The 19004-nt window shown below is 44.7% G+C and overlaps 1 protein-coding gene across 2 annotated transcripts; it reads right to left on the reverse strand.

Moving 5' to 3' along the window:
• Positions 1–556: 556 nt before the first annotated feature.
• ACAT1 (acetyl-CoA acetyltransferase 1) lies at positions 557–17371 on the reverse strand. Of its 2 annotated transcripts, none has more exons than XM_040544105.1 (12): positions 17267–17371; positions 15463–15510; positions 12070–12187; positions 11160–11255; positions 9481–9581; positions 6929–7072; positions 4851–5001; positions 4203–4298; positions 3443–3556; positions 2979–3043; positions 2248–2405; positions 557–926 (listed from the first exon to the last, which is right to left on the reverse strand). In XM_040544105.1, the coding sequence occupies exons 1-12, from the start codon at positions 17321–17323 to the stop codon at positions 806–808; spliced, it is 1269 nt and encodes a 422-aa protein (XP_040400039.1). In that variant the 5' UTR covers positions 17324–17371; the 3' UTR covers positions 557–805. The 2 variants fall into 2 exon arrangements, with proteins under 2 accessions (XP_040400039.1, XP_040400038.1); XM_040544104.1 differs by lacking the exon at positions 17267–17371 and adding an exon at positions 16835–17097.
• Positions 17372–19004: the final 1633 nt, after the last annotated feature.

Below are 19004 nucleotides of genomic sequence, written 5' to 3' on the forward strand. Positions count from 1 at the left end.
GTCTCATTTAATGGTTTTAAATCAACTAAGCAGCTTTGTGGATATTGTATAGAAATGTTTGTTATGTTGCTATAACTCGGTCGTTTTTGAAGACAAGGGCTTCAGTATTAAACACTAAGCTCTAACGGCAGCAATTGTCGGGGGCTAGAGCAAGCAAGCAAAAAAAAGCCTTTTCAGCACCCAAGCTGCTGTAATTTGGGCAAATGTTTTTTAGAATGGATAAAAAAAGTGTGGATGGAGGTTGATTTTTATTAACATGTAGCATTTAAACACCACTGCTCATTTGCTACCTCTTCAAGCATCTGATAAAGAGGACTTCTTGATGAAATTAATGGCAAAATAAGAAAGCAGGTGTTTTAAACAAAAGAACTGTGAAGTGTTTAAGTGTTTATCTCTTGTGAAAGCTGTGTGCTAAGCAGGCTTGAGTAATTAATAACTTTAAAATAGCAAATTAAGCAACCAGACTCTAAGAAGGTAGTTGTTCTACTAACAGCACTGTCTGACCTACCAAGAGAAGGCAGTTTCAGTGGCACTTGAGAAATAAGTGACAGGAGCACAGTTGACATAGACATTCTTTATTGTCAGGTCTTGATACATCATCATGATTTCTTGTTTTTTTACTTGTACTGTATAAAAACTTGCATTGAGTCAAAGGTACAAGAGCCCTGTTGTCTGTATCAGTGATGTTTTAGAAATTTTAGAACAGCCATTAAGGAATTCATCCACTCAGAGATGGGATGTAACAGGCGCTGCTCATCACTCACATCAGAGTGGTTAAGGCTTTGTTTCCAGCAGCTGTGTGGGCCTACAGCTTCTCAATCAGTATCGCAGAAGCGCCTCCTCCGCCATTGCAAATTCCCGCAAGCCCATACTGTCCTTGTTTCAAGGCGTGGGCCATGTGAACAACAATTCTCGCTCCAGACATTCTGATTAAGAGAAAGAATATGAACACCTTAGTTTGAAGAAAATTTGACTCATACAAGATCATTGACAGAATATGTAGTGCTGATTCACTGGAAAGAAACAAAACCAGGAACATAAAACCAACAAAAAGAACAAACAAACCTACATCTAAAAGCAGCGTGGGCTATTTTTCTTTAGCTACAGTATTAACAAGCAGAAAGATTTCTATATGTGCACAAACAGAACCTCTATGTTTCTTCTGAAAAAGGAAGTCACCTCTAGCTGTTCTGTATATTGCAAAGCATCTCTGCAAGTATCAAAGATCTTTCAAAGAAAGTAATATTAAGTCTCTACCACAAAAAAAATATATATATAAAGCTAATGATTCAGTTTCTTTGGTTCCAACTTGCTGTAATGCAGTACAGTACACTCATCTAGCTCATGCCAAGTTAAGCCATTTAAATGCTGTCGTCAGACTGTAGAAATCTTGTTTTAAGACAAAAAAAAAAAATCCTATTCCCTTATCAGAAGAAGCTGCTATTCCACAGGAGATGCCAGAATATCTTTGCCAGCATAAGCTGTAAAGATCTAGTCAAGGCAAACTTCTGAACCACGAAGTACTCCAACTGCTTCCAGCTGTACAGCCTGGTTCCTTCTCACCTACATATAGCTAGTAGATTTGAAATGGATTTGTCCTCATAGACCTGGAGCTTGCAGCTCGATCACCCTTAAGGAGGACTAATGAGATATACTTAAGTCATGAGTAAATTCCAGCTGCTGGAGAACACAGCAGGGAATTCAGCCAGGTGAAGGAACTTCAGAGCAAACAGAAGCCCCAAGGACATCCCCCAGGCTATGCATCCCCCATCTGCTGCATTAGGTGATGGAAAACGTTTGGATTCCCTACAGGGAATACTCTGACAAGACTAGGAATTTCACTTTGCTGACAGAAGGAAATTCAAGTCCCTGTACCATACCCTTATGCTATTTTCATAAGTTTATCTGTACACTTTACTAGCTTAACTGGTTGATTAATTATTACTGTTTATTTTCTTATGTTAGCGGTGACTTTTTTTAAAGCTTCATAAATCTGTATAGCTGTGGTAACAAGCAAGCTTTTTATAAAAGGTGGTAACTACTTGTGAAGACAAAACTGTGATCATGCTCTTTGCAAAGTACCCTGACATCTAACACCTGAATTAATGCAAGTACACGTGTATATGCTATTGAATTTCTATTACCCTTCCTACTTGCATTAAATTTGAGAATAAAATCGAGTATGCTAGCAGCATGTAGAAGGCAATGCCTCCATGCAGAACAAAAACCAATGCTTATTTTACATACCCGATTGGATGCCCGAGAGAGACAGCACCTCCATTAATGTTTACTTTTTGTGGATCGATGCCCAGCATTTTAATGTTGGCCAGCACCACAACACTGAAGGCTTCGTTGATTTCCCACATTGCAATGTCTTCTTTTTTCAGGCCCGTCTCACTTAAAATCTAGAAACAGTAATCAAAATAATTACTGCTGTGAAAAAATGAGGAAGCTAAAGTACTTTATAGAACTAATTAGGTCTATTTTCAGATGGAAAAAGCAAAACTGGGGTACTGGGGCACAAGTTTAGTTTTTGCCATGGAAGAAATGGAGAGTATCCTATGACAGGAATACATTTCCCTCACATTTATACAAAGACCACTGCTACAGGAAGTACACTTAAAGTGAGACAGTACTGCCATACAGCTGCCATTAGTTTCATTCTGAACTAGTCTATACGTGTATAACCAAATTTATTTTGCCTTTCAGCCACACCAGCTGCTTAATTTCAGAAGTATAAACAAGGCCAAAGTTGGTGAAAGCAGTAGAAAACAATATTCTTTTCCAAGAAAAATACAAAGTTTGTTACTTTAAAGACGTACATTCTAGCCCTGATCCTCTGAAAAACACGTATTTTATATTTATGAAGAAATCATAATTTCAGTGGTAATTAGAGGAAGATACACCGAGGGTTGAGCCAACGATCCAGCACTGAGGAATTTTGCTGTCTTTCAGAAAACAAGCAGTTTTATTCCTACCTTGGGAACAGCATACGCAGGTGCAATAGGAAAATCAATAGGATCGACAGCAGCATCTGCAAAAGCTGTACAAAAAAAAAGTCAAAAAAGCTGTTTAAACACCTTTTATTTTTACCATATATGATTTTCATTTGTGCAAACAGCAAACCCAGCCAAGACAGAATTCTGAATATAATGGTCCCTGAAAATAGACACACCTGAAGTTTAGTGCCTCAAGTGAGTCGCTTAGTAACGTTTTCAGATGTTTGATGTTACTGCACATAGAAAACTGTTTATGACTAACAGTTTGCTGGTATGACACTTAAGATTTCAAGGACTGTATTAAGAAGATGCAGCCGTATGCCTAAGGTTTCCTCTTTTCTGTCCCATGAAGGCTAACAGGACAAACAGGATTCTCAGTCAAAGTATAAATATGCTAGAAGGATATTTTCCAGTGCTGTAGTCAAAGATAAGAAAAATCTCACCTACTATCCGTGCCAGAGGTTTAACTTTCAGTCTCTTGGCTGCCTCTGTAGTCATCAGAACCACAGCAGCTGCTCCGTCATTCAGAGTACTGGCGTTAGCAGCTGTAACTGTTCCTAGAAAAGGAAATGCGTTGTTTAAACACAGGGGAAAATGACACAGCCCAGGTACATCGCCCAGGCCCTTGGTAATAGCTACTGCACTGAGTTAACTAGCAATTTTTTGTTAGTTTTTTTTTTTTTTCAGCTGAGTTTGATTAAACAAGTATAGTCCCATGTATTCATAAGGTTTATCTAAAGGGCAGTTCACATCATGCCTTCCACGCCAGCAGCATTGCCAGCATTAACACAGAATTCCAGCTCAGACGTGGCTGTGAGTGAACGCCGACTTCAGCCAGAAAGATTCATCACCTACAGACTTGGGGAAGTAACAGGTAACCACGTAAAGGCCTGCCAGCTCTCACCGAACCAAGAGGTTATACTTTGTAGTGACCAAGGTAATGCATTTCAATCTTTAACGTAAATGCACAGAACAGGTTTTCACTGCTCTACAGGCTCTTGGACCATCTCTTTTCACTCAAGCCAGCTTATACTGTTGTGAAAATACGGCTCAGATTTCTTCTTAGGATATTTCCTTCACAGACATTTAAAAGTTAATGGTTCACTGTCAGTGTAGTCGAGCTCCTGTGAGCAGTACTCTTCACTTTAATAAAGAATCTGTGTACCTGGTAAACAATTAAGCAGTTGATTTAACAGTATTTACCATTTTCTTTTTGGAAAACAGCTTTCAGCTTTGGAACTTTACTGAAATCCACACGTTTATATTCTTCATCTTCTGTCACTTCTGTATCTGGCTTTCCTGAAATTCAAATTCAGTTGAGTTTTTTGTAATACAGTCCATTTTTAACACATTCTTCAATTAAATGCTGCCTTATTTAAACAATTCATTTTAGTTGAAAAATGAAACTAATTTATGCATCTCAGAAGTGTGTTAATGAAAATGAAAAAAAAATATTCCTCAATCCCATTCATTCATAGCAAATCCATTTATACTCCTTGATGGGTGAATGAAAGGGACAAAACATTTTTAAGGTAATTCACAGGGAAATTAAAACAGGTCATCAAGCTCTTCTAGCTCAATTCAATATATAGTCATCCAAAATATGACAAAATTATGGTCTGTAGCATTAGAGAAAAAAAAAACAGATTACAGGTGATTGACTGCTGGTCACCAGAAAGTCTGCATAGCAGGAAATTCTTAGCTATTCTGAAGCAAAAGTACAGATATACATACACATGTAGGGGTTTGTATGTTCCTGAGATCTGCATATTTAAACAGCATCGTTTGTACTAAATACAGACGTTACGGCTTTCAATGAGAAACAATCCATTTTATCGCACCTTTCCATACCTTTTTTTGAAACAGTGACAGGAACTATTTCATTTTTGAATATTCCCGAATCCCAGGCTGTTTTGCTCCTCGTGTAAGAGCCTATGGCATAAGTGTCTTGTTCCTCTCGTGAAACGGTGAACTTTTTTGCCGTATTCTCAGCACAGTTGCCCTTGGAAAAAATCAGACACATTACATTTGGTACTTCTGGAGAGGTGAACTAGAAACTTAAGTGAAAAACCAGCAGATTTTCAGAATTGAACGTGGCTAATATTTGGTGTTCATTTTTACTTCGCACAATCATGATCAACCAGAAGCTTCTGCCTTTGAAGTGTGAAGTTCAGATTTAGCATCTGTTTTCCAAATCCAGATTATCCAGCTGGGAAGGAACATTCCTTACAAGGCTTTTGAGTAAATTAAAAAACTGCATGCAAAGCAAGTTTTAAAGTGCTTAGGCTGCCTTCTTCAGACTGAAGAACGCTGCTCAGCCACAGAGCAGTGTGTTTGCATCACCTTCCTAGCGTTTCCATGCCACTGCTGGCTGGTCTGTTCCAAAGGTTACAGGAATGCATCAACACATAGGGCTCACTTAGCCTTTGGGATCCGATATCCTAAAGACTGTACAAATATATGCCTGTATACTTTTTGTCTAATAACCAGAATGAAATAATTAGAATGAAATAATCAAATCATATATAGATGAATCCATCAAAATTATACAATCGTAATTTGTTACCAACACTGTCCCAATACCTGGCAACAAAATAAAATAAAATAAAAAATAATAAAATAATAATAATAAAATAAAATAATAATAAAATAAAATAAAAACTCATTTAGTCAACCTGAAAGATTTATTCTGAATCAGATTTTGTTCCACCTCTCATTTCTGCAGAAAACCCAATGAGTCACCACAAAACCCTTTAGTACTGTTCCCCCAGTTCCTCAAGCAAGTTCACTTCTGCGCAGTTTACACACGTGAAGTGTTCACAGCACCAGCAACTTGGCCTATTGCCAGAAGACAGACACGAGTGAGTTCCTAAAGCCGGAATGGTCCTAAATCGGATGGTCCTTCCTGTATATTCTCTTACAGACCGTTAAGATTCTCCAAGCAACCCACAGCTGCTATAATAAAGACAAACGTTCCTGAAATAGTGTCCCAATCTATTAAAACTCTGTGTATTACAACAAGCTCCCAGAGGTTTCCCCCTGCTCACCAGGAACTAGCAAAGCCAGTATTTGCATTCCTGTGAAAAATCCTCATGGTCAAAAACCATTTTAGCTGAAATTGAGAGGTTTTCAACCAATAGCCTAAACAGTGTGCATGGTACTGCAAAACGAATAAAGCAAAAGCAGTGAGGTCTGTATGAAGTATACACAGAACAGCTTATACACTGCAGAACATTCTTCGTGAGATGTTTTCAGGAATAGTAGCAAGAACACTAACTTCTCAGTAAATAACACCCTACAATTGTGAATTATTAGAGGCAAAGGTCGGAAATGTTTGTACACTGAAAATAGTTACTCTCCTTTCAAAATGTTCTTTCCTGATGCTTACTCCTCACTATCTTCACATCGGATTTTTTCCACGCCCATCCCAAGTTTGCAGCTGTTTGTCCAAGGTAAGTTATCCTGCTGATGAGCCAAGCGCACCAGCTGACTCCAGCCTTCTAACAGAAGATACCAGGTATATACATTGGGGGAGGGAAAGCAAACATGAGAGCCCACCAAGCCATACAAAGCGGTTACCCCCAAAGGCGTCAAGTAACTTGACTGCCCTCTCCTACACCGAGAGCAAAAGCAATCTATCAGTGGTAGAAATTGTGGGGTGGTTGGTTTGATTTTTTCAATCCCTGTTCTAAGCTATTCAGGCTTCAACGAGAGACAAATAAACATTAACACAATTTTCTACTGTTTTGACCTTCTGTGTAGTCTCTCCATCATGGTTACTACAGGAAGCCTGGAAATGGAAAACATTTTCCTCCCTCAGTGTTCCCCATTTCTAGGTTTGCTAGATGAAGCAGCTTAATAATAAGCAACGTCTTCAAAGCAGCATGAGGTGTATGGCAGATAATCCAGAATTCTGCAGGAATATTTACCATATGGATATGGTTATAGACATCTGTGAGTCCATCCTTTACTATCAGATCTTCCAGTTTTACTCCTCCGTACGGCGTTGCTCCTCTGCTCATTGTATAGGGAACATTAGACATGCTCTCCATTCCACCAGCAACCATTACGTCCTGCTCAAACAATACAAGTTCAAATTATTAATACGCAGCGTGTTCTACACGACTTCTTCTGGGAACAAATACTAAGAAAAGCTTAAGAGTGGACACTTCATAGTTCTGAGGAGTCTTAGAGAAAAAGGAAAAAAAATCTTTATGCATTTCAAAAGCAAACAGCAGGGACAACAGCTGAAGAGAGCTAATCCGTGCTGACAGAGCAACTGGACTTTTACCTGGAATGTAATTTTGGAAAGCTGCAAGAGCCACGTTGGTCTCTTGCACTTTTACTCCAAAAGCTTCCAAGATCAGATTGTAAGTTTTACTTTAAACAGTTTCTTTTTCTTCTAAATTTCTCATTTTTGCTCTTCGTTAGCAGCTCCCTATGGAACAAGCAACAGCCAGAATCTAAGAGACCAATCAAGAGACAGAAGTTCAGAGGTACCTGCAGTTTTACGTAACGTTGTTACACCTCACTACCTAAAGAGAGATGACTTAAGGTTTTTTTCATCTGAAAATGCCAGCGAAAAAAGGTGACTTTAATAAAGACCACCGAACTTGAATTAAGCTGAATCATCGTGGCTATTTATAAATTAGTTTCCTTTCCAAGCTGAGACAGAACAAACAAACACAAACAGCTATGAGGGCCATACATGTATCTGTCGTTCATCAGGCTACAACCCATAAAACCCCTGGCATCTCAGGTGTGAAGAACAGACTCAGCTGTGATTTTTGAGATACAGATAATTGCAAGAAAAATGAAAAAAAAAAAAAACCATAGCATTAGTTTCTGAGAGTTCAGTATTGCTGTTAATATAACTAGAAAAGGTATTTTACATGAGTTGTAATTAGGTCTTGCAATTGAGCCTCAGAAAAATAATGGTTTGGTTCAGAACAGATTATAAACTCGATGCAGGAACAGCGGCATGGAGTACCAAAGAAAACAAAGGAGGCTGGAGACAAACTGGAAAGGCAGGGAAATCGGAAAGGCAGCGGAGGTACGGGGGCAGCAATAGACCAGAGGAACGGGAGTCGCGGGCATTTCAGCTCCATCACGTGAAAGACTTGGAGTTACTCCAGTTGTTTGTACAACACTAAATGCGCGCTGACTCAAGCCTCTGGGATCTATCCCTGATTCCCACCACAGATACCTTGCAGTCTGCAGCCAGGAAAAACAAACAATCCCCCAAAAAAGGCATTATTTATAGCTCTGAGAGCCACTAACTGGGCAGCGGGTCTGCTTTTGCTCGGGCTGGCAGCAGAGCAGGTGTGGCTAGCTCAGCTGAAAGTCCAGCTCCCTTCAGAGCGCACGGCCTGCATCTGTCAAACCAACCACATCCGTGACCGCTGCGATGAACTCGCTGGACGCACGTTACTAAATCCAAATGTGGCTGTTCCCACAGCTGGACCTGATTCAAAGTCCAGTGGGAAGCCATCCACCGAGTTCAGCAGGCACTGGGTGAAGTGCTGCTCTCTGCAATACAAGGCCAAAGCAGGATGTAGCTGCCCAGCTTAAAAAATAATGCTATTTTCACGTGGGGGACAATGTATATATAGGTAAGTATATTTCTCACTTATGAGCCATTTATTTTGTAAGCCAAAAATATATATTGTGCTGACAGTATCTGCACTTCAGAGAAAGGATGTTGCCAGATGCTTTAGGTATGGAATTAAAAGCAAAACCGGAATGTTTTTAATTCACATTCACACTTTTGTTATATTCTTTGCTGCCTAGCACTTAGCAGCTTGCTGAAAATGGTGTATTGTCTCATCCTTCCACTCAAGGATAGAATTTTTCCTATTCATACAGAGAATCTTAGAATACAGTTGGCAGAGATGAGTAATTCCCCTCCAACAAGCTCTTCAATGAAAATGCTATTCAGCAACAGTAGCTTCAGCTTCTTTGAAAGCAATAAAAAGCCTGAAACATCTTTAATGTACTTTGAAATGACACTGTTTTAATATGTACATTTAATTCATTTACATGGTAAAAGGATCTGAAAGGCAAGATGAAATCTCTTTCAACAAAATCTAAATTTAGGGGAAAAAAAAATCTTGAGTTTTCAAATCACAAAGCTTGAAACTCCCTAATTTTTTTTGGGGGGGTGGGGGGGAAGGAATACAATAGGGAGAGGAGGAGAGGATGTAGATACCATAAACCAAAATCTACCCTACTTACTCAGCTCTAAAAATAAATCTGACAGTTCCCTAACCATAATACTTTTTTTTTTTCCTGTTTTAAACCAAAACATATTTGAGTAACTACAAAATTAAGGTTGCCTGACCTAAAAAAAACCCTCGCTAATTAGCTTCATTATTGCAAGTCAAAACACAGTCCCAAATCAAGGACCCCAGCCATCAATAGGATGGGATCTACAACATTAGTTGTGTGTTTTTTCCATAAAACAGCACTAAAATTCACATACCTGACTCCCACACATCAGGCTTTGTGCTGCCATCATGATTGATTTCATTCCTGAAGCACAGACCTTATTGACAGTTGTAGTAGGGGTGCAGATGGGCAGACCTAAGTCAAGTAAGTTATACAAACAGCTATTATTTAAGGGTAGACTACCACTGGGTTGGTGTTTCAACAAGATTTCGTACGGGACTAATTTTTATGTAACCCCAGAGTGTCCAGCTAGCATTATTTGGCCTGCCAGGACAATTTATCTACCTTCACCCCTAATTATTGTCCTTCTTGGAGATTCCTGTCGCTTCTCCCCTTCAGACAACAGGCTCAGGTGATGAGAGGAAGCAAGTGAGGATTCGGACAGCAGGAGATCAGAGAACAGACTCCAGAACTATTCCTCCTCCTCACAGCCCGACCCCTGACCCTAAAAAGCCATAAACAAGCTGTTGCCAGTTGCTAAATCCTACAAGACATTACCCCAGAAGTACAGGAACCCTCAACCTATGCAGTACCAAACAAGACCAAAGTTATTAGGTGTCACCAGCACAGTTACTGAGCTGTTACTACTGTTACTGAGTGTTCAGGACAATAGCTAGGCATTCTCTTTTGTGCAGTTTGGCTTAAAAACACTGCATCGCTGCCTCTGTCCTACGGCTCCACTACCAGCACGTCACCTCCATGCCAGCAATGAGATGGGGAAACTGGCCAGGGGAAAGGAAAGAGCCATATCCACCCCTTTGCCCCTGACAGCAGCAGTTCCTTCTCTTTCAAAGAAGTACAGGGACAGAGCCAAGGAAGCACCCAGTTCTTCCTGGACCCATACATTTTTTCAGAATCATACTAAGGTATGGAAAGCCTGCCCTACAGCAAAAGGGAGAAGAAAGTATCCCTGCACCCCAGCACCATTTGTGCTGTAGTCGACATCACAGGGCAAATCCTTTCAGTCATAACTCCAGGCTCCTCAAGAAGAGGAGTGTAAGGACATATCCCTAGCTGCAGTTCATGGAAACTCACCGATGGTTTTAACCTTTAGTGGGTAAGGCAATGATATGGGTATCAGGATAGTGATATCCAAATATTTGGATATATATCCTGATATATTATATATATCCTGATACTTGGATATCAGGAAAATGACTTGGATATCAGGAAGAGGTTCTTCACGGAGAGGGTTGTCACACATCTGAACAGGCTCCCCAGGGACCCAGTCACAGGACCAAGCCTGTCGGAGTTCAAGAAGCATTTGGACTGTGCACTTAGTCACATGGTCTGAATTTTTGGGTAGACCTGTGTGGTGCCAGGAGTTGGACTCGATGATCCTTGTGGGTCCCTTCCAACTCGGGATATTCTATGATCCTACGATTAGTGATAAAGTCTGTCTCATGAAAGAGTCAAAGAGCAGCAACTATCATTAGCAAAAAGTGCTCTGGAAGTTTTCATTTTCTCCAGGTTCTGCAACCAGTGCAGCAGTAACAGCCATTGTACATGTGAAAACTGATTCCTGAGCACAGGCGCTTTAGGCTCACTTACACGGAGCCTTTACCCCCACGGGAAGAGCAGCACATGCAGCCTGTCTTGCTGAAGGGCTGGGCAGCCACCCTGCCCTAGCTCAGAGCTTCAGCCCCTCCAGTTTGTTAGCAGCTCTCTGCAGAAAGGTAAGACCACCTTTAACCCAGTCAGGACAACGCGTACCTGCGCCCAGGACTGCTTGTCTTGCCGGAGCTTGTCCTTGCCCAGCCTGCAAGACATTCCCCATGTACACTTCTTTCACTTCTTCCATGGGGATACCTATAAAACAAAACTCCTGAGTTGAGATTCTTCTCACAAAAGCTGTGATTCCCTTTTATGAGCCTTCCCATGAAAGTTTCCCATAGTAAAGGGACAAAGCATGCCGCGTCCAACCTGTCTGCTGAAAGCATTCCAGGTCTGGTGCCTTCCAGAGCTGTATCCCCACGTTCATGGGACATGAGGAACTGGGGATCCCAGATCCACAAAGCTTTCTACCTACCAGAATTATGTCCAAAGAAACAGGTTTGTTGGTTTAACACCTGCGAGCCACGCTAACAGCTGGCTGCCACCAGACAGAAGGGGCCTGCTCTCCCAGGGCTTCTCTTGCAAGAGCCCTGGTGTAAAGTTCTTGTAGTTTGCTATTTCAAGAAGCCAAATCTGTAGAAAATTAACCCTCCTCTCCTCCAAAGTGACTTTTTGCCTGATTTAAAAGTCTATGAATAGGCTCACAGGGGTGTGAGACAAGTGTAAGTGCCCATGTAAAAAAACAGAGAGGACAAGGACAGAGCCCTGGTTTCAGCAACAAGTAGCTTAGGTGTGTCACAGAACTACAGCGAAACAACTCGCTTGTTCAGTGGGATCCGGATTAGCACGGTTATTCCTAAATCATATTCTGCAGCGTTTAATTCAGACTGAAACAGGTTTATTTAAATACCATTTGTGAATAAAGACATAGAAGTGCTAGAAGCAAAAGCAAAACAAAACAAGACACCCGAGCTATCTTGTTTAACAAGCAAGTTAAAACCAACAGACACAGACCGATAACATGCAGAGCTGTGTGATGTTTTCTCATGAAAAAAATATTTATATTTACCAGCTCTGTCAATTGCTCCTTTAATTGCAATGGAACCCAGTTTGGTGGCTGGCAGTGACGAGAGAGATCCTTGGAAAGAGCCCATTGGCGTCCTTGCAGCGCTCGCTATCACCACTTCCTAAGAGGATAAGCACGGAGTAAAAGTCAGAGCATCGTTACACGCGCACACGTACACCAAAGTTTTAAATTTGTTCACTTTATTCGTGTCCCAGCTTCCCTTTTATCCTGCCAGTAGCTCAGAGCACCAAAATTATCTTTATGAATGCATGCAGCACGAGGAATAAACAAATACACACGAGGAATTGGGGATCTGGGCACAGCTGCAGGGATCTCGGTGGGAGGACAGAGATGGGGCAGGGTGGCTCTGATGGCTGGGGCGCTGCAGCGAGGGACGCAGGCTCTTCAGGGAGGACAGGCTGGGAAGCCGAGGTGCGGGGTTGTGCTTTATACGAGAGGACAGCTGGAATGCACTGAGCTCTGCCTTGGGGCGGGCGATACCCGAAAGAGTCCCAGGGTCCTGGAGGGAAGAGAGGCCCAAGAGAGGGGCCCAATATTCAAGGATCCCCTCCTCCCCGCTCAGTAGAGATGCATCCCAACACAAAGGAAGTCGGGCAAGAACACCAGGAGGCCTGCATGGATGAACAAGGAGCTCCCGGGCAAGCTCCAACAGAAAAAGGAGGCCCACAGACAGTGGCAGCAAGGACAGACAGCCTGGGAGGGATACAGAAACGCTGAGCATGCAGGGAGCAGGCTAGGAAGGCGAAAGCCCAAACGGAAACAAATCTGGCCACGGGCATCAAAGACAAGAAGGGCTTCTAAGTACGTCAGTGACAAAAGGAAAACCAGGGAATGGGGCAGGGGACCTGGTTATAGAAACAGAAAAGGCTGAGGTACGGAGGGCCTCCTCCACCTCAGTCTGCGAACAAGACCAGCCTTCAGGAACCCAGGCTGCAAGGCTGGAGCAAGGAAGATGCCTCTGTGGCGGAACAGAATCGGGTGAGGGAACACCTGAGCAAACTGGCCACGTGTGGGTTCATAGGACCCGGCGGGACGCACCCACAAGTGCTGAGCGAGCTGGCAGGTGTCACTGTAAGGCCACTCTCAACCTTTGGGTAGCCACAGCAACTGGGGGAGGTGCCCAAGGACGGGAGGAAAGCAAGCATCACTCCCATCTTCAAGGAGGCCCCAGGAGCTACAGGCCAGTAGCTTCAGCTGGACACCTGGGAAGCAGCTCACGGAGCAGCTAACCCTGGAAACCATTTCCAGGCACACGAATGACAAAAATTATCAGGGGGAGCCAGCACAGATTCCTTAAGTGGGAGTCATCCTTAGCCAACCTGATGAACCTTTACGATGAAGTGCCCAGCCTGACGGATGAGGGGAGCAGGGGATACTGTCTACCTGAACTTCAGGGAGGCCTTGGACACTGTCCCCAGTAAGATCCTCACAGACAAACCAGGGGCGTATGGGCTGAACAGCGAGGTGGCTCAAAAACGGGCAGAGCAGCCAGGCCCAGAAAGCTGTGACCAGCAGCACAAAGTGTACCTGGAGGCCAGTAACCAGCGGAGATCCCCAGGGGTCAGTGCTGGGTGCAATCCTGCTTAACCCCTTTACTAACGAGCTGGATGATGGGGCAGGGCGCACCCTCAGCACGTCTGCAGACGGCACAAAGCCGGGGGTGGCTGATACAGCAGAGGGCCACGTGCCATCCACAGGGACCCCAACAGGCGGAGAAATGGGCTGACAGGACCTCGTGGAGTTCAATGAGGAGAAGTGCAGGGCCGTGGCCCTGGGGAGGAACAAGCCCAGGCACTGGGACATGCTAGGGGCCACCCAGCTGGAAAGCAGCTCTGCAGAAAAGGACCTGGGGGTCCTGGTGGACACCAGCTTGAACTTGAGGCAACAATGTGCCCTTGCTGCTAAGAAGGCTGAGGACAACCTGGGCTGCATCAGGCGAAGCGTTGCCAGCAGGTCAAGGGAGGTGATCCTTCCCTTCTCCTCAGCACTGGTGGGGCCACACCTGGAGGGCTGGGTCCAGTTCCGGGCTCCCCAGTACCAGAGGGACCTGGGCATACTGGAGAGGGCCCAACGCGGGGCCACCAGGATGATGAAGGCACTGGGAGCATCTCTGCTGTGAGGAGAGGCTGGGAGAGCTGGGGCTGCTCAGCCTGGAGAAGAGGAGGCTCAGGGGGATCTCATCCGTGTCCCTAAATCCCTGAAGGGAGGGTGCAGAGAGGACGGAGCCAGGCTCTGCTCAGCAACCCCCAGAGAGGCTGTGAGGTCTCCTCCTTGGGGATCCTCAGAAGTCACCTGGAAATTGTCCTGGGAAACACGCTCTAGGTGACCCTGCTTAAACAACCTCCATTTGGTCAACTCCTCAAACCCACTGCACTGATGCATAAAGGTGTCCTACCAAATGCCAGGGAATTTAACACTAGTGTACTGACAGGGTCTGTACACCACAGACAGCATCGTCATAAACTGGAGCTTCCCTCACCTGATTCCAGCCACTACAGTTATGTGAACATTAACTCCATGCTTAGTGAAGTAACACCTTGGGCCTTGGAAGAGTAAGAATCCTACCAGGCTTTGCTAAAACTCCATCAGATTAAAGATCTGCTTACGTGTAAACAGTGGTTAAAGACACGGTACAACATTCAACTCTAATCTTAGTAGTCTCTTGAAACAGATTTATTTTCTTTTGCCTCTTGGCTTTAATGTTACATCAGCGTGACTACCTGCTAACCCTGTGAGAGCAGCACGATGACCTGGCACCACAAAGATGCACGTTTCTGATTTCTGGTTACCCTGGACAGCTACTGATAAGAATCAGCAAGAACTCCAACTGTACTGCTTTAAATGGAAGTCTGACCAAAGTTCACGGGGTCTCACCTTGACTTCTTTATTCAGGGACAAGCAAAGAAACAAAACACTAGAAAATATTTAAACCAGAAAAAAAGGACAAGTTATATTTGGTCTGTTTCTGTATCTCCTTCTTTGGAGCCATGACTGACTTAAGTGATAATAATGTTAACTGTTAAGGTATTAATCATTCACATTACAACAGCAAAGGGGGGGATAGCATACAAATCATTTCAAAGAGCATCATCTGTATTGGCATCATCTGTATTCTCCAATAAATGGTAGAAAGCTGCATTAAATTTAAGTCACTTGATGCAATTCTAACCAGTTCTGTCCCACGCTAACAGTCAGCAAAGCAAAAAAAAAAAAAAAGGGAAATCTGACCTTTATTCTAATTTTTGCAGTAACGTGACTTGGGCAACAGACACATTGTCAACAACGCAGGTTTCTTGTGATAACTTTCTGAACTTCAGAGGTTAAGAAGCAGATTTAACAGTGATTTATTGCACTCAGACGGCACTTTATACTTACATTTAAAGTACGCTGTGACGCATAGCCACGGCTTGTATACTTCAAAGCCTGAAAAATAAAGTCCTCAGAATTCCATATCAACTAAGCAACGTATCAACATTTCAGTAATGTACCATTTCCAAGTATTTTTTTTGCAAAAAATAGTCTAAGAAGCACAGACTACTAAAATACAAAAATCATAAAATGCCTTTTTTAATATGTCGTCTAGTACAAAGTCTCACCGTAACATCTGTGATGAAAATATCTCCTGAAAAAATAATCAGATACTCTTTTAAAAACAAAAAGCATTTTGTTTTTGCCAAATCTGTTATAGAATCATTAAGGTTGTAAAAGCCCTCCAAGATCACCTGGTCCAACCATCCCCCTACCACCAATGTCACCCACTAAACCATGTCCCTAAGCACCACGTCCAACCTCTCCTTGAACACCCCCAGGGACGGTGACTCCACCACCTCCCTGGGCAACCCGTCCCAGTGCCTAACTATGTACGCTTACAAATGGTCTGACAACCAGAGAGCTACCTATCTTGAGAAGCATTAGTCTGTCTACAGCAACAGTTTGTCTGCTTCTCTTGACTTGGGTTCATTCCTTGCTTTCACTAAATGCTCTGCTTTTTAAACGGTGGCAGTTTACACCTACAGCATCATTTCATTGGCATTTCATGTGCAAAAGTGGGAATAACAAGTTCAGAATGCTACAAGAGATGCCAATGGAACCAAGGAAAAGACAGAAACCACACCTGAACAGGCTAATCCACCGGCAAGGAGCTCCATGTAAGCAGCGGTGCAATAGGCAGAGATGCAGAGATACACCTGCAGGTGTTACTGCAAACGTTACGAGCTATCTTCCAACAGAAACCAGCAGTTTAAAACACAAAGAGTTCAAGCCATTTACTCAGATGACATTCCAGCACACTGAAGACATTCTGACCACTGGATGAGAGCTGAATGATTACTAATTAAAAGTAAAAACCACCTCCGGACACCACAGAGGCACCATCCATCTTACGAGTCAAACAACGCCTGCTGGTACTGCACTGACAGCTCAAAGCACTGCCTGTTCCTCTCGCCATCTGACAAACTTCAACTAACAAAAGACATTTTTCCGATTGTTTTTACGTTATTTTCCCCCCCTCACAGCTCAGGCTGGGGTTTCCAACACAGAGTTTTGAACGAAATTTCTCTCAAAGTGACCTATATCTGCACCGGGCCCCGGCAAGAGCTGTAAAGGCTTTGTTAGCACCAAACCCCACAGCACCAAAGCCACACGTGCTTACAGGATCTCTCCTGGATTACCCCCCGGCTAGATCACCGTGTGTGCTCACAGGATCTCTCCTGCACTACCCTCACACGGGATCACCGTGCGTGCTTACCAGATCACGCCCGGCTCTTGCCTTTGCGGCGCACTGGAAAGAAAGGAGACAACGCTGCAGCCGCCTCCTGCTAGCCGCGGCCATGCTCCGTGCCAACGACAGACTTTTATTTAAAAAAAAAAAAAAAAGACTTTCCGGGCGGGTGAGGAGCAGCCTCACAGCTCCTCACGGCGCCCCTCCAAGCGCGGCCACACCCGGCTGCCTCCCCTACCCCTACCCCTACGCCTACCTCACCTCCTCCTTCCCTCCCTCCTCCTCTTTCCCTCTCTCCTCCTCCTCCCTCTTCTCCTCCTCTTTCTTCTCCTCCTCCTCAGACACAGCCATGACCTTGGCTGAGCCCCCGGGGCCGCACGGCGGTGCCAGGGCCGTGACAGGATGGGGCCGAGCAGCGCCCCCTCCCCCTCACACCGCCCCCCCCACCCCGCGCCTCACCCGCAGCAGCCCGGCCACCGCCGCGCGCCGCCCGACCAGCCCCGCTGCGCCCGCCATTTTGCTGTCGGCCCCGTCACCTTCACGGACAGCACCGCCCCGCCCCCCTCCCGGCTCCGCATTGGTCTGTGCGGCGGAGGCGGGACCGGGATCGGCCCTGCTATTGGCTGAGCTCGGTGTCATGTCAGCCCTGCCCTCGCCCCGCCTCAGGGGGCTGAGGGGACCCCTCGGTGCTCGGAGGCCTGACTGGGTCTCCTGTGGGCATGGTTTGTCACTATAAGGCGCTGATTTTGTAGGGACCTGGCTTTGCCCCCTTAGAAATAAATCACAGAGTCATTAAGGTTGGAAAAGACCTCCAAGATCATCTGGTCCAACCATCCCCCTACCACCAATGTCACCCACTAAACCATGTCCCTAAGCACCACATCCAACCTTTCCTTGAACACCCCCAGGGACAGTGACTCCACCACCTCCCTGGGCAACCTGTTAAACTCATCATCTGACCATGTCAATTTTAGAATGCTGGATTGTCATTTTTTCCACTGTTCTTTATCACTCATGACAGCCTGCGCCTCCACCTCCCGCACTCAGTAAGCCCAGGTAGCAGGATGGCACCCATGCAGTGGGACAGCTTTGCCCCTTGGGCATAAACCACAGTCCTCCAAGCACTGAGGCACAGTCCCATGAGAAATCACGTGCCTGTGCGGGTACCCTTGAACGTGGGCTGCTGACCTTCCCAGGAAAAGGAGCGCTGATCCTGTGACTCTTAGCAACAGCTGTAGCAAAGAAGGCATGCAGCAGGGCGGTAGCACCTTGTCTGGTGCTTGCGTCTGCACGGCCTGGCAGGGTGACAGAAGCTCCTGCAGCCTGAGGAAGGACACCTGCATACGATAGCTGTTAGCCTACTTTTGCACACCAGGACACACATAGTTTCTTTACAAACCAAACTGCCTCCCCCTCCTCATTTTAATATTTATTAATTTATTCTGGAGGGATGGGGACAGGCTTCCACAAATTAGGGTTACCTCTGACTTGTCATCTAAAATAGCTATACCCTGTTGCTTATTACAGCAGCTGCAGTGCATTACAAGGCAGACATGGGCAACAGCCCCAGCAATTGTCTCCTGCTATTACAACAGAGATGGAGGACACCTTCCCAAGCCCTTTTTCCAGCCAGGCAGCGTGGGGGCCAAGCAAAGGAGGCACAGCTTCAGCATCCCTTGGCCTTTCCCCTTTGGTTCTTTATACAAACCCTGCAAGTAAGGGGCTAGGTTATCATCCATCTCTTCCCTAGGTGTTCCCACCTGGAATAGTGCCAGGAATTGCTCTTTCTGAGGAGCCTTTCTCTGCAGCTCACGTGCTTTAGGCCTCCTTTCCAGCCCAACAATGCTGCCCCACTAGTACAGTAATACCTCTGTCCTCTTTTCCGAGTGCAGCTCTTTGCAGGGATGTTCGCAGTCCTTTCAGAGCAAGGGGGACACTTGCCTTACACATGGGTTTTCATTCCCAGGGTGACAGCTTCTCTGTCAGCGCTAACAAAATTTGGAGAACACATGCTTCACCATGTGGCTAGTTCCAGTAAATACCAACCAGCCTCAGCTATGCTTTTCCAAGATACTACGTCACTGTCCCAATGAAAGGGTGAGGGATCCTGTAGTTTTAAGGCTTCCCAAAGCCACATTCACAGGGAGTGGAATTTCCACAGAAGATCCAGTGCTCCTCAGTCCCTGGGCAGCTACAG

Source organism: Cygnus olor, chromosome 1, assembly GCF_009769625.2.
Source record: "Cygnus olor isolate bCygOlo1 chromosome 1, bCygOlo1.pri.v2, whole genome shotgun sequence".
In the NCBI taxonomy this organism is placed as follows: Eukaryota; Metazoa; Chordata; class Aves; order Anseriformes; family Anatidae; genus Cygnus; species Cygnus olor.